This window comes from Abramis brama (assembly GCF_963993115.1).
Source record: "Abramis brama genome assembly, chromosome: 7".
NCBI classification, from domain to species: Eukaryota; Metazoa; Chordata; class Actinopteri; order Cypriniformes; family Leuciscidae; genus Abramis; species Abramis brama.
The window spans coordinates 102,701-117,700 of NC_139969.1; the positions used below are offsets into that span (position 1 = coordinate 102,701).

Sequence of the window (15,000 nt, forward strand, 5' to 3'; positions counted from 1 at the left end):
CAATATCTCACAGCATGTTAGGATGTTTTTTACACGGCTCAATAATATGTATATTTTTCACCATAACAATAAATTGTTGTATTATTTTTATTTTTACCAGAAAAAAATATTTTATATTTTTTCCTTACAAGTTATTATTATTATTTTACGATAAGAAGATTCGCAACAAGCCCAAAGAACTAATTTCTCAGGAAAAAGATGTAAAACATCAATGACTGATCTGAAGTGCTGATGCTTCCAGAACTTTAACCAATAATTCCTGTGATTTCAACAAAACCTCATCTCTGTCAGCCAGATAATATCAGTTTAGTGACAGTGCAGCAGATTTTGACCACAAAGATGAACAGAATCAACAAATGAATGTTTTCCTGCGACAGTGGCTTGAAAGGTCAACTTACTTTTTTTTAAAGAAATCTTTTTAATGTAGAATGGTGCTATAAACTCTTAAAAATAAAGCTTCCAAAAGAGGGGAAGCTTCCTTTTTGGTTCCCAAAGAATCTTTCAGTGTTCAGTTCTTAAAGGAACCAGTTTTTCTTACTGTGAAGAACATTTTAATAATCTTAATTTTCCCACTCTATTAATAACTTTCAGTGGAATGGATGTTTAATGTTCTTCATGGAACCACCGATGCCAATACAGAACCTTTAATGTATTATTTTAATTTACTGTATTACTGTTATTATCATTATTATTAAAGGTGTTTAGGCAAATATATTTAGCATGACATGGTAATACGGCAGTGAACGCAGATCTGGTCTCACTGTTCTGTAGACGTCATCGCCGCTGTCCTCAAACTTCTGCTGGATCCTCTCCTCCAGAAAGTAGATGCGGAGCTTGAGGCTGAAGTTCTCCTTCTTCAGGTCATTGAGGTGCTGTGAGAGAGTTCGGTACGTGTTAGACATGTCCAGTGTGTGTGTGTGTGTGTGTGTAGAGCATCACACAGCCCTTCTAACAGCGTTCACACACATCACAACTAAAAACAACTACAAAAGCACAAAAAGAAATAAAATATCCTCAACTACATGACTGATCATATCTACACAGCCATCTTCACACACACACTAACACACAGAGACCGAGGACCCACTGTAAGGGCCCGGAGCCGCAGCACTGAGAGCCCATGATGAGCTTTAGGACAAACTCCAGAGCGATGAGCTGTTTTTACTCAGGCAGAAATCCCAGGAATCCCTGACAGCCACAGTCAAGCCAACCAGATCCCAGACTCCAGTCATGTGTGTGTGTGTGTGTGTGTGAGAGAGAGAGAGAGATGATTCACATGTGAATATGAAGGTGAACTGACTGGATTCTAATAACTGGAATTGAGCAGAAGGAAATGTGTTTTTTTCAGCATCTGAACTCATTCTGAGTGTCGTTCTAACTGCAGGAGCTGTGACTGCGGGAACTGGGACTGCGGGAGCTGGGACTGCGGGAGCTGGGACTGCGGGAACTGGGACTGCGGGAGCTGTGACTGCGGGAACTGTGACTGCGGGAACTGTGACTGCGGGAGCTGGGACTGCGGGAACTGGGACTGCAGGAGCTGTGACTGCGGGAACTGTGACTGCGGGAACTGTGACTGCGGGAGCTGGGACTGCGGGAACTGTGACTGCGGGAGCTGGGACTGCGGGAACTGGGACTGCGGGAACTGGGACTGCGGGAGCTGGGACTGCGGGAACTGGGACTGCAGGAGCTGTGACTGCGGGAGCTGTGACTGCGGGAGCTGTGACTGCGGGAACTGGGACTGCGGGAACTGTGACTGCGGGAGCTGTGACTGCGGGAGCTGGGACTGCGGGAACTGGGACTGCGGGAACTGGGACTGCGGGAACTGTGACTGCGGGAGCTGTGACTGCGGGAGCTGTGACTGCGGGAGCTGGGACTGCGGGAGCTGGGACTGCGGGAGCTGGGACTGCGGGAGCTGGGACTGCGGGAGCTGTGACTGCGGGAACTGGGACTGCGGGAGCTGGGGATGTATGGATTGATGGATTGATTGATTGATGGGTTTTAGATGACAGACGGTAATATAGTTTCATTGATATATATGAGGTTAGTTGAACTCCTGTAGACAGAAAAATAGAAAATCTCACCTGTTCAAACTCTTTCAGAGTGTGTGTTTGTAGAGGAACTTTATCAGTGTCTTCACTCAGACAATCTACAAGCATACAAACCATTGTTATTTACACAATATATATATATATATATTCACTGTCTGAGTATTTGTGTGTGTGTGTGAGTGTGTTTTACCTGTCATGTAACCAGTAACTCTGCACACATTTCCCTCTCCATCCACAACTAAATCCCTGAGGAAAACAGAATATCAACCCTAAATCACACAGATATTGCTGACCCGCTTTTGCTGCTGCACTTTAATTTGACCAGAAAAATGTGTGTAATCCGGCCTGACATGAGCTGTCAGCGATATCCCAATTTTCACTGTATTATGATTTTCAGCATTTTATTTTATTTTACTAAAAATCTGCCCACATCACAAGCACTGAAGGATGAAATAATTAACAATAAGTAACGAGCAAAACCTTTCAAAAGGCCCTGAATCTTCCTGTTCTCACCGCGACATCTGAATCTAAAATCAGATTTCCTTTTAAACACAATATTGTAAAATAAAAAAACAAATAAAAAAAACATGATTAGATATTACAGCCTCTGGTCTGTTTTGGTATTTATTTTATTGAGCTATTAATTTTTATTATTGGACTTTTGGGGTGCAATATTGTGCAATATTTTAGTCTGTATATTAATTTGAGTTAATTATTTCCTTATGACTGTGGGTTTTAAACATGTATGTTCCTTATTGTACAGCTTTTTAAATTGGTTGTTGTTATTAGAATCTGTGTGTTTGTTTTATTGTCTGTGACTGTTCTGTGTTGTGTGAGATACGGGATGCTTGAACTTCCCTAAAGAGATGAATAAATATTTATGATCATCATCATCATCTTCTTCTTCTTCTTCTTACACCCTCTCCTGTAATGATGAAGGTCAGATGATATTTAATATAAAAATGAAGGCTTCTATGCCTCACTAGGCCTATTTTAATTTAAAAGTTATATCAATGTATATTTTCGAAGACAAATAAAACTGCATCTATACATCATAAAAGTGCATCTATCCATCATAAAAGTGCATCTGTCCATCATAAAAGTGCATCTATCCATCATAAAAGTGCATCTATCCATGAGAAAAGTGCATCTATCAATGATAAAAGTGCATCTGTCCATCATAAAAGTACATCTATCCATCATAAAAGTGCATCTATCAATGATAAAAGTGCATCTATCCATCATAAAAGTGCATCTATCCATCATAAAAGTGCATCTATCAATGATAAAAGTGCATCTATCCATCATAAAAGTGCATCTATCCATCATAAAAGTGCATCTATCAATGATAAAAGTGCATCTATCCATCATAAAAGTGCATCTCTCCATCATAAAAGTGCATCTATCAATGATAAAAGTGCATCTCTCCATCATAAAAGTGCATCTATCCATGATAAAAGTACATCTATCCATCATAAAAGTGCATCTATCCATCATAAAAGTGCATCTATCCAAAAGTGCATCTATCCATCATAAAAGTGCATCTATCCATCATAAAAGTGCATCTATCAATGATAAAAGTGCATCTATCAATGATAAAAGTGCATCTATCAATGATAAAAGTGCATCTGTCCATCATAAAAGTACATCTATCATCATAAAAGTGCATCTATCCATCATAAAAGTGCATCTGTCCATCATAAAAGTGCATCTATCAATGATAAAAGTGCATCTATCCATCACAAAAGTGCATCTATCCATCATAAAAGTGCATCTGTCCATCATAAAAGTGCATCTATCAATGATAAAAGTGCATCTATCCATCACAAAAGTGCATCTATCCATCATAAAAGTGCATCTGTCCATCATAAAAGTGCATCTATCAATGATAAAAGTGCATCTATCCATCATAAAAGTGCATCTATCCATCATAAAAGTGCATCTGTCCATCATAAAAGTGCATCTGTCCATCATAAAAGTGCATCTATCATTTGATAAAAGTGCATCTCTCCATCATAAAAGTGCATCTATCCATCATAAAAGTGCATCCATCCATCATAAAAGTGCATCTATCCATCATAAAAGTGCATCTATCAATGATAAAAGTGCATCTATCCATGATAAAAGTGCATCTATCCATCATAAAAGTGCATCTGTCCATCATAAAAGTGCATCTATCCATGATAAAAGTGCATCTATCCATCATAAAAGTGCATCTGTCCATCATAAAAGTGCATCTGTCCATCATAAAAGTGCATCTATCCATGATAAAAGTGCATCTGTCCATCATAAAAGTGCATCTATCAATGATAAAAGTGCATCTGTCCATCATAAAAGTGCATCTATCAATGATAAAAGTGCATCTATCCATCATAAAAGTGCATCTGTCCATCATAAAAGTGCATCTATCCATGATAAAAGTGCATCTGTCCATCATAAAAGTGCATCTGTCCATCATAAAAGTGCATCTATCCATTGTCACGATACACACACGGGGAAAAGGTAAGATCCAATCGCAAGTTTAATTTATTAGGGTAATCCGTACTCACAAACTAGTCCAGGCAAAGGGTCAAAATCCATACAAAAGCAGTCCAACAAACAAGAAACAAACAGGCATGGAACACAGAGGTGCAATGACATTAAACAAGGAATCCACAACAATCACAGAACAGACAGGGTATAAATAGACAGGTACAAACAATGTGACGAGAAACAGCTGTAAGGCAATGAACAATCAGTGACAGACAGGATCATGGGAATTGTAGTGAGAATGCATAGACACCGTGAAAACTGAGGACCTCCAGTGTTTAACCCAGGGAACCACCAGACACTGTGACATAACCCCCCCTCTACGGAGCGGCTACCAGACGCTCCACGACAGAAAACAAAACTCGACAAAAGTCCAGGAGGGAGGTGGAACTGTGGGGGATTAGGGGGAGGGACGGAGGGCCAGGACCATGGGAGGGAATGGACACAGGGAATGACAGTTCATCGGGCGGCCAGGGCGGAGACTTTCCCTCGGGCGGCCAGGGCGGAGACTTTCCCTCGGGCGGCCAGGGCGGAGACTTTCCCTCGGGCGGCCAGGGCGGAGACTCTCCCTCGGGCGGCCAGGGCGGAGACTCTCCCTCGGGCGGCCAGGGCGGAGACTCTCCCTCGGGCGGCCAGGGCGGAGACTTTCCCTCGGGCGGCCAGGGCGGAGACTCTCCTTTGGGCGGCCAGGGCGGAGACTCTCCCTCGGGCGGCCAGGGCGGAGACTCTCCCTCGGGCGGCCAGGGCGGAGACTCTCCCTCGGGCGGCCAGGGCGGAGACTCTCCCTCGGGCGGCCAGGGCGGAGACTTTCCCTCGGGCGGCCAGGGCGGAGACTCTCCTTTGGGCGGCCAGGGCGGAGACTCTCCCTCGGGCGGCCAGGGCGGAGACTCTCCCTCGGGCGGCCAGGGCGGAGACTTTCCCTCGGGCGGCCAGGGCGGAGACTCTCCTTTGGGCGGCCAGGGCGGAGACTCTCCCTCGGGCGGCCAGGGCGGAGACTCTCCCTCGGGCGGCCAGGGCGGAGACTCTCCCTCGGGCGGCCAGGGCGGAGACTCTCCCTCGGGCGGCCAGGGCGGAGACTTTCCCTCGGGCGGCCAGGGCGGAGACTCTCCTTTGGGCGGCCAGGGCGGAGACTCTCCCTCGGGCGGCCAGGGCGGAGACTCTCCCTCGGGCGGCCAGGGCGGAGACTCTCCTTTGGGCGGCCAGGGCGGAGACTCTCCCTCGGGTGGCCAGGGCGGAGCAACAGACACCGGCTCAGGAACAGGAACAGACACCGGTTCAGGGACAGGAACTGACACCACCGGCTCAGGAACAGACACCACCGACTCAGGAACAGACACCACCGACTCAGGAACAGACACCACCGACTCAGGAACAGACACCACCGACTCAGGAACAGACACCACCGACTCAGGAACAGACACCACCAGCTCAGGAACAGACACCACCGGCTCAAAGGCGGCCATCTTGTCTGAAGACACAGGTTTGGCGTCGGTCATCTTCTCCAAAGACACAGGCTCGGCAGACGTGACGTGAACAGGCTCGGCGGCGGCCATCTTGTCCGAAGACACAGGCTCGGCAGGCGTGGCGTGAACAGGCTCGGTGGCGGCCATCTTGTCCGAAGACACAGGCTCGGCAGGCGTGACGTGAACAGGCTCGGCGGCGGCCATCTTGTCCGAAGACACAGGCTCGGCAGGCGTGACGTGAACAGGCTCGGCGGCGGCCATCTTGTCCGAAGACACAGGCTCGGCAGGCGTGACGTGAACAGGCTCGGTGGCGGCCATCTTGTCCGAAGACACAGGCTCGGCAGACGTGCTGTGCTTCCTCCACGCATGCAGTACCGCCACTGCATAAAAGAGGAAGACCGCTCTCTTGGTCGTGGCAGGACTGATGGTGGGCGGCTCCGAGACGATCTCAGGGATGACAGCGGGCTGCTCGGAGGGGACGGCCTCCGGGACGACAGCGGGCCATTTGGGGACGACCTCTAGGGAGACAGCGGGCTGTTCGGGGACGACCTCCAGGTCTTGAGGACCAGAGGACGCCTGCTTCCTCCTTCTCCTCCGCCTACGACGGCAAGATGGTGGCATCGAGCCCACCGCCTCTGGAGGCCCAACAATCTCCGCGGTCCTTCGCACACACATGGAAAAATACTCAAACAGGGAAATATGAGACCCTGAATCTCCTCCAGATGGAAAAACCTCACGCGGTATCCACATATTGGTCAGTCCGTTCTCTAATTCCGCCGTACTTGCTGGATCTTTATATTGGTGGATTCCTTCTGTCACGATACACACACGGGGAAAAGGTAAGATCCAATCGCAAGTTTAATTTATTAGGGTAATCCGTACTCACAAACTAGTCCAGGCAAAGGGTCAAAATCCATACAAAAGCAGTCCAACAAACAAGAAACAAACAGGCATGGAAAACAGAGGTGCAATGACATTAAACAAGGAATCCACAACAATCACAGAACAGACAGGGTATAAATAGACAGGTACAAACAATGTGACGAGAAACAGCTGTAAGGCAATGAACAATCAGTGACAGACAGGATCATGGGAATTGTAGTGAGAATGCATAGACACTGTGAAAACTGAGGACCTCCAGTGTTTAACCCAGGGAACCACCAGACACTGTGACATCCATCATAAAAGTGCATCTGTCCATCATAAAAGTGCATCTGTCCATCATAAAAGTGCATCTGTCCATCATAAAAGTGGCCTTCTGAAGCGAAGCAAATGAGTTTATGTAAGAAAAATATTCATTTTTAACATTCTTAAATTTAACATTTAAATTCTTCATGGGCTAATCGTAATCATGGGCTAATTTTCATTTTTGGGTAAACTTTCCCTTCAAGACCTTGACCTGCCGCCCCCTACTGGCCGTTTTAGTTTAATAACTTTGTTTTTATCATCACTGCATATTTCTCTATTGAACACTTTTTATTTAAAACATTATTTATTTTATAAAGTTATCCATAAAGGTAAAAAAATGCACTGGAAAATTCATTTAGGGGGCAAATATTGTTCCTTAATGTAAAAGGTGTGATGGCAGTGTGCGAGTCAGAGGAGTGTGTTAGTGACCCACAGCTCTCAGTCTCAGAAGATCTCAACACGTCTCAAACCCGGCTCAGATCTGCTCGATCTCTGAGCTCTTCAGCGCCGAACTCTCGCTCCTTCTCACGTCTGACTTACTTTAGCAGAATCTTCTGATCCCTCAGTGACAGATAATGGAGAACTCAGTTATATTTCCCAGGTTATGAATCACAGCATCTGAATAACAGCACGCTTCTCTGGGTTTGACCATTTTCACACACTTTGATGAAGCATTTCTGCACTATTTAACTTCATTAATCTAGTAAATGTGTCATATTTCCCTGGCACTGGATTGTTCTCAAGGAAAACAAACAAACTGACTTGTATACGATGCCATATTGCAGTCATTGTTACAGTGAAAGCTCACAAGTAAAATTTCATTATGAATGGAGGTTTGTTTAATTCTATTAGAGGTCTGTTATATTCTATTCATCTGTAGAGCACACCAGGACTCCATTTTTAAAAAAATACAAAGACATGAATAGACATGTAAAGGCAAAAACAATGGTATTTTTTTTTAATCATCAATCAATTTTTAGGTTTTAGGATTTTATATACATAACTTTGTATGTGTTATGAAAACTATGTTATGAAAGATATAACAGAATGATTAGATATACCATTTTGCTTTATGCAATATGTGTGTGTAAAATGGCCACAAGCGGGTTTTCCCATTTTATGCAATATATATCGATACATTGTATCTAATTAGCATATTAATGTGTTTTTGGGGCAACTTGTAATGAAAAAAGAAAGGTAATAATGGGAGTAGTAATTGACAAGATCTTCGTGATAATATCTAATATTTCATATAGGAATATTGAAATATAATTTCTTTCCCTATTCACTTGTGTCTCCCAGAATGCCTGATAAACCTGCTTTAAGTCCCGGTGTCTACAGTGGATGTACATGTATGAAATCAATGTCTTGTTTCGTAACAGAAAGTCATATTTTGATTTGAAACCCTGTTCGTTTCCATGTAAACCATGTTTATTTATGACAAACAATTCAAAAATGTGTCAGATTTAAATGATACTTACAAAACATTATCATATTTCCATAAGAGTGTTAAATTTGATCACTAAATTAATGTCAGTCATTTTTAAAGGAGAGGCAGTTGTCATTGTGAAACTTCTACATTTGGTATCTCTGAATAGCCCTGAATGTGTTCTCTACAGTCTTAAAACGGTGACTGTATGATATCAGAGAAACTCGCTGAAATATAATGACCACTACAGAGGACAAAAGTCTATTCCCGGGTCATATAATGCAGACACACCACTGTTTCATCGGCAGTCACTGATGGATGAAGCTCTTGAGTCTGAATATTAGTCCTGATGTCATATAAACTGCGCTGATATAAAGAATAAAGGCCCGTGCGATATAAAGCAAGAACCACTGCGGATCACTGTGTTCACGCGCATTCTCACCTGCACGCGCTCTCCGCGCCGTCGGTCCAGCTCATCGTCAAACACCGGGCCGGTACCGATCATTCCTCCATCTGTCGGTGTGTCGTTATTCCCGTTATTCCCGTTATTCCTCAGGGCAGAACCGACCACAAAGGTGATGCTCGTTCGGCATTCTGTGCGCGTGCACGAGGACAGATGCTGCGCGCGCCCGCTCGGTTCTGTGTGTCTGTCCTACATGCACTAGCCCGAAAGAATCTTCCTTTGGTTACATTTGACCCACATCAGCCGAACCTCAGCCGAATCGGAGCCGAGAGAAGGCTTCAGAGCATCAGCTGTAGTGCGCATGCGCATCTCTGCACTGATCAACGTGATTAAGATCCTTTACATTCACTCGCCGTTTTGATTTTTTGCCACAAACAGCGATTTCTGGTCGGTGAAATAACTGAGCAGAACTAGAAACATTTATATTCACTATAGAAATTGCCATGACTTTTCAGGCTTACACATTTCTCTAATATTTATCCAGGTTTTCTACCTTGGATAAGCATATTTCATGATATATAATGTGTGGAGAGTCTGACTGTTCTTAAAACAATGATGCTGTTCTACAATTGAAACAAACAAACAAAAACATGATGTTAGTCCTCACTTCAGATTCTATTAACCCTTGGTTAATTTGAGTGAATTTGATCGAACTGGTCACATGATCACACAGGAAGTTAAACTGGAAGGACAGGAAGAGGAGTTTACTAAATTCAACACAGTTAATTTAAATTTTGATTTGATTATATAGCCTGATATTAAGTAAATTCACACATTCATTGAAAGTTTATTTATTAAATAGCCTATAATGAAATATATAAATGGCATGCTTATTTACAGGTATCAATCATTGCTTAAATCACTGAATATCATGTCATGTTTTTGGAAATACTTCATATGTTTATCAATATTTGAAAAGATGAAATGTATTGGCACACAACTGAATCTCGATGAATTTCACTCGGTTTTAATTCTCCCTCCTTAAATTCGATTCAAGTACATTCCTGCATTCAGTCTGGAGCATCACTGCAAACTCCGGACACATACACACCTCCGAACACAGGCCATTTCTAACCCGGTTCTGCTGTGGTTTCGTTATCGATGTGATGCTCAAATCCAGAGTCACTCTTAAACTTCACAAAATCAAAGCTCACCGTGACTTTTTCTTATTTTTGCATGGGGAGTAAAACTGTTACACATTCTTTTAAACATATTGATTTAAATAAAATATTTGAATCAAATGTATATTTTGTATTGTTTTAATCATCAGAGAACAGACCCAGACAGCAACATAGCGGCTACGTTTACATGCACAACTTCTGTTTCAGTCGGACTGAATTAATTCCGATTGATGAGTCTGAACGTAGTGTTAGCATGAACGCTGAACATGTGATCGGGTTGATGTGTGTGTTTATATGTCACAAGCTTCAAATCGGAATAGATTTTTTGACATGCGCACACGAATATACAGTTTCCTGATGTTTGCGCAAAATAAATATTCTCCTACATTGGTTCTTTATTTGTTTTAAACAGCAGACTTAATATTTATCCACTTCTGGTCATGAGCGATGAGCGTATGAACCGTTGTGCCGCTGCTTATCTTTATCGAACAGTAAAAATGCCCGAAACCAGTGGTGTGTGGATGAGCGTCTGAAGCAGCACTGGAGGGCCGTCGTCCTGCTCCACTCCACACGCAGAGAAAGGAGGATTATAGGAGGACGAGACACTCGTTTATACAACACTTTATTCATCTGGAACAACAACTCGTTCCACGCGTCATTATGCTATTTCTACGTCATTGCACATGTGCAGTCTTTCAGTTTCGGTTTTCAATCCGATCAAGTGTTTACATGTTCTCTCGATCGGATTAGAAAAGGAATAAACCGCCCCTTTCAATCCGATCGAAATCTCAGTGGGATTAAGCTCAATCGGATCGATAAAGGTTTTTTACATGAAGGCTTTTCAGTGCGACTGAGCCGTCAATACATTACTAACGGATTATTTGGTTCCATGTAAACGCAGCCAGTGTCGGCCCAGATCCGGCCCAGATCCGGTACATGTGGAATCAACGCGTGCCAGATGTGGGCCGGATCTGGGCCGACTCTTATGTTGCTGTCTGGGGATCTTCTTGTTTTAAAACACCTGATTCAGCTGGTCAGGAGAGATGTGGGTCTCCAGAACCAGAATCCATGAAAACCACTGTTGCAAAGGATCCTGGGATGGTGCAGTACTGGCGGAGACAAGCAGGGCGTCCCGACAGCTCCACTAACCCTGCGCAGAACCCATGAGTGTAATATATCCGGTGAGCATCTCCCGCTGCATCGGACTCTACACGTTCTTCCCGAAGGCGACCCGCGGGCCGGTCCGGGGCGCTCTGGGCTCGGTGCCATCAGAGATGACCCAGATGGCCGGAGTGAGGCGGCCTCCCTCCATCAGCACGCGGATCTCCTCGGCGCGGGCCATCTCCTCCAGCTCCGGGCTGCTCTCCGGACACCAGTCCACCATGAACTTGTCTTTGTTCTCGCACAGGTTGATCTGCTCCTCCTCCGGCTGAGGCCCGAACAGGCAGTCTGAGGAGACAAACCGGGACAGCTGACCTCTGACCCCGACCAGGAGCCGGGACAACTGACCTCTGACCCCGGACAGGAGCTGGGACAGCTGACCTCTGACCCCGACCAGGAGTCGGGATAGCTGACCTCTGACCCCGGACAGGAGCCGAGACAGCTGACCTCTGACCCCGGACAGGAGCCAGAACAACTGACCTCTGACCCCGACCAGGAGCCAGGATTTTCACTTGGAAATTGCAGGTAAATTTCACAAACAGTAAGAAAGAAACTGCATGAAGGGGAACATACATTTATTCTGCTGACCGTACATGACACAAGATCTCATCTCTGCACTTCTGATGAAATCTTATCTAATCTAGTCATTTTGTCACACTTATGTTCAGTTAGTGTTGTTATCATGGACTTTTAGTTTGTATTCTGGTTTCTGTGTCCCTTTGTTTGAATTTCCCGCTTTCATTAATCCATTAATCTGCAAAAATCAATTTTTAAAAGTTTCTTACATTTTTAAATTATGAAAATATAAAAAATTAGATTAGCGTTGTTGATAACTGTGTAAACTACCCGTCTGACAAAAGAACTAGTCACTGGCTTCATCAGATCAAATCTTTGAGCTCTGTTTACAGTATATTCACATGCAGACGAGTCTGTGCTATGACCAATACTTCCTCTTATTCTAGGAAGCGTGTCAGTAATGGATCAGAAGGGCAGATGTGAGCGCTCACCTGCCAGGTCGTGCAGCAGGTCCTTCATGAGGTGTCCGATGATGGCGTAGAGCGTCGTCACTATCACGATGGAGGCGAGGATGATGTAGAAGACGTGAATGGGCAGATGAATGGCGTCTCGAGCGGGGGGGATGTAAGTCTTGAAGAAAACCTCCTCCTGGTCTGGGGGGGGCAGTAGAGGCGTCTCGCTCGGGACCGACATCACCCTCGACGGCCAAAACTTCATCGAGGAGTTCAGCACATCTCAGTGTTTAAAGTCCACCTGTGGTCAATAATTGTATCCCTTAAAACAAATTTTTAATCACCAAAATTAAATTTTTTCCTGTGAAAAAAATATCTTGAATGTAACTCGACACCCTTGCCTCATTTAGTATGCGCGGTTCTATGAATATGCAAATGAGCCCCGCCTCCACTCACTCACTCACTCAGAGATCCACTGGTTGACGATCACACGTTGATCTGATTGGTTACAAGGTAGTTTGTGACGTCAGAAACACCAGCGATTTCAAAGCGTGTTTTTGAGACTGTCTTTGGTTCACTGCAGTTTTAAGGAGAAAATACTCAGCAATGCTGTCGACTTATGAATTTACACATGGTTTGTCTTAAAGCATATTAAAAACACCACATAGACACATAAACAACATTAAAAGCTGGATTTTCACCACAGGGGGACTTTAGAGGATTTCTTACAAGTCATGATATATCTTGATAGTTTCACAGCACACATATTCAATGAGCTCAAAAGACTTGCTTTTATAACATCTATTTATAGAGGTCTTTTTCCCTACTTTAAATGTACAGATAGACACGTCAAACACAGGATCGCTGTGAAAGTGTGGAGCTGATACTCACAGGCCCGGATGAAGCTCAGGCTGTGTCTCCTCGAGATCTTCAGTAATGAGTGAATCATGAAGACCCGAGAGTCGATGAACACACGTGTGCTGCGCTGTGATTGGCTGAGACTGTCAAGGTCAAAGGCTTTATCAGCAGATATTATCCAGCTTTGACACGGATTACAGACTGTGGTTAATCATGAGCTGAGAACAGATAAACACAGAACCTGACTTTATTAATAACAGATATAACATGTGTAAAACGTAATGCAACAAAATGTAAACTCTCTGAGCAGCGGCTCGATGAATCCAGTGACGGTAAAGATGGTTCATTATAGTCGGTCACTGATGCCAGATTAGATTCTCTCGACAGTGTTTTCCTGCTGATGTAAAGCTTCAACTTCAACTTTTATTTATTTATATAGCACATAAACGTTGTTGCCCAAAGTGCTTCACATTTATAACTAAAAACAATAAAACATTCATGTATAAAAACATTTAGCAAGCCTAGCAAATGAAGGCATGACTACACACTCTGAGACACACACCCTCACACAACTGCATAGTGAGATCAGTGTAGAGAGAAAAGAAAACTAAATAAAAATAAGTTATTACTCAAATGTACCGAATACCCTTAACTAAAAGCTAAGTTAAAAAGATATGTTTTTAACTGAGACTTAAAAATGTCTATAGTTGGAGCTTGCCGGATATGAAGACTGTTCCACAACTGGAAAAGCTTGGATGTTCGTTGATCTTAATGTCCTGATATGTAAGATCCTAAAAAGGTCAGCAATGTAATTTGGGGACATGTTATGCAGTGCTTTAAAAACCATTAATGAAATCTTATAATCGATCCTGTCCTGAACTTCAGTCATGAAGAGAGGATGATACTGGAGTAATGTGGCCCTTTAGTGCCAGTCAGAAGCCTTTTCTCACACTATCTTTCACTGTCATTTCTAATGGAGCAAGAGTACTGGCTGTCTTCTCTTTGAATTTCGCTGGACCAAATATTATAATTTCAGACTTTTCTTTTTAAACAGCCAAACTTTCCAACAAGGACTAGAGGGACTGCTCGTTCCCGACTTTGAGAGGTCGATAAATCTGTGTGCCATCTCCATACATCTGATAGGAAGTGTCATAGCGACGACTAATAGAACCCACAGGACACATGAACAAAGAAAACAATGTAGGACTTAAAATCGAGCCTTGAGGGACACCATGATGTCAGGTGGCCACAGAGGATGGAGCATTAGCTGTAATGGGTTGATGTATTGATGACCTTTGAGGGTTAAATCGGGTTCCCGAACCTGCCTCTGATCTGGTCATTTGTAATACCACAAACAATCCCTTATCAGTGACTCAAAGTTCTCCAAATTCACAATCAAGTCTCCTTCATTTATACAGCGCTTTAACAATATAGATTGTTTCTAAGCAGCTTTACAGTGATAACAGGAGATTACAGTAACAGAGATTGTTTAGGCTTTACAGCAGATCTAGAATAAAGTTATTGTCCAGATAAAGTTAGTTTTGATTGATTCACTTCCGTTGCAACGATCATTAGTGATTAACTTAGCGGCCGCTAACACACACCGCTCTACAGAAAACAGAAACCCGTAATGCGCTTCGGCCGTTCATTCGCACGACAGTGTTTGGAGCTCGCGAACGGAAACCATGAAATAGGTTCGGAGGTGAAAGCCTATAATTTTTTTTCTGTCTCTGCGCAAGCTTTAAAAACGCAAACCTGTGAGAACGCTGACG

At 43.8% G+C, this 15,000-nt stretch overlaps 2 protein-coding genes across 6 annotated transcripts in view; both read right to left on the reverse strand.

Moving 5' to 3' along the window:
- LOC311087618 (myomegalin) overlaps window positions 1-9,765 on the reverse strand; it is an 87,240-nt gene extending 77,475 nt beyond the window's left edge. Inside the window, exons 1-4 of one of the 2 annotated variants that reach the window (XM_084120953.1) lie at window positions 9,100-9,765; window positions 2,239-2,294; window positions 2,082-2,146; window positions 762-872 (exon numbers count right to left, since the gene is read on the reverse strand). In XM_084120953.1, coding sequence (XP_083977079.1) covers window positions 762-872; window positions 2,082-2,146; window positions 2,239-2,294; window positions 9,100-9,134 — 267 coding nt within the window. In that variant the 5' untranslated portion in view covers window positions 9,135-9,765. Of the gene's footprint in view, window positions 1-761; window positions 1,150-2,081; window positions 2,147-2,238; window positions 2,295-9,099 lie in introns of those variants that run through there. The other variant, XM_084120954.1, reaches the window with a different exon arrangement.
- A 130-nt stretch (window positions 9,766-9,895) lies between these two features.
- On the reverse strand, window positions 9,896-13,441 carry LOC311087632 (uncharacterized protein). Of its 4 annotated transcripts, none has more exons than XM_084120980.1 (4): window positions 13,262-13,441; window positions 12,772-12,947; window positions 12,410-12,671; window positions 9,896-11,690 (listed from the first exon to the last, which is right to left on the reverse strand). In XM_084120980.1, the coding sequence occupies exons 3-4, from the start codon at window positions 12,633-12,635 to the stop codon at window positions 11,449-11,451; spliced, it is 468 nt and encodes a 155-aa protein (XP_083977106.1). In that variant the 5' UTR covers window positions 12,636-12,671; window positions 12,772-12,947; window positions 13,262-13,441; the 3' UTR covers window positions 9,896-11,448. The 4 variants fall into 4 exon arrangements, with proteins under 4 accessions (XP_083977106.1, XP_083977105.1, XP_083977107.1 ...); XM_084120979.1 differs by having other exon boundaries at window positions 12,835-12,947; window positions 13,262-13,401; XM_084120981.1 differs by having other exon boundaries at window positions 12,772-12,868; window positions 13,262-13,309.
- Between the last annotated feature and the right edge of the window lie 1,559 nt (window positions 13,442-15,000).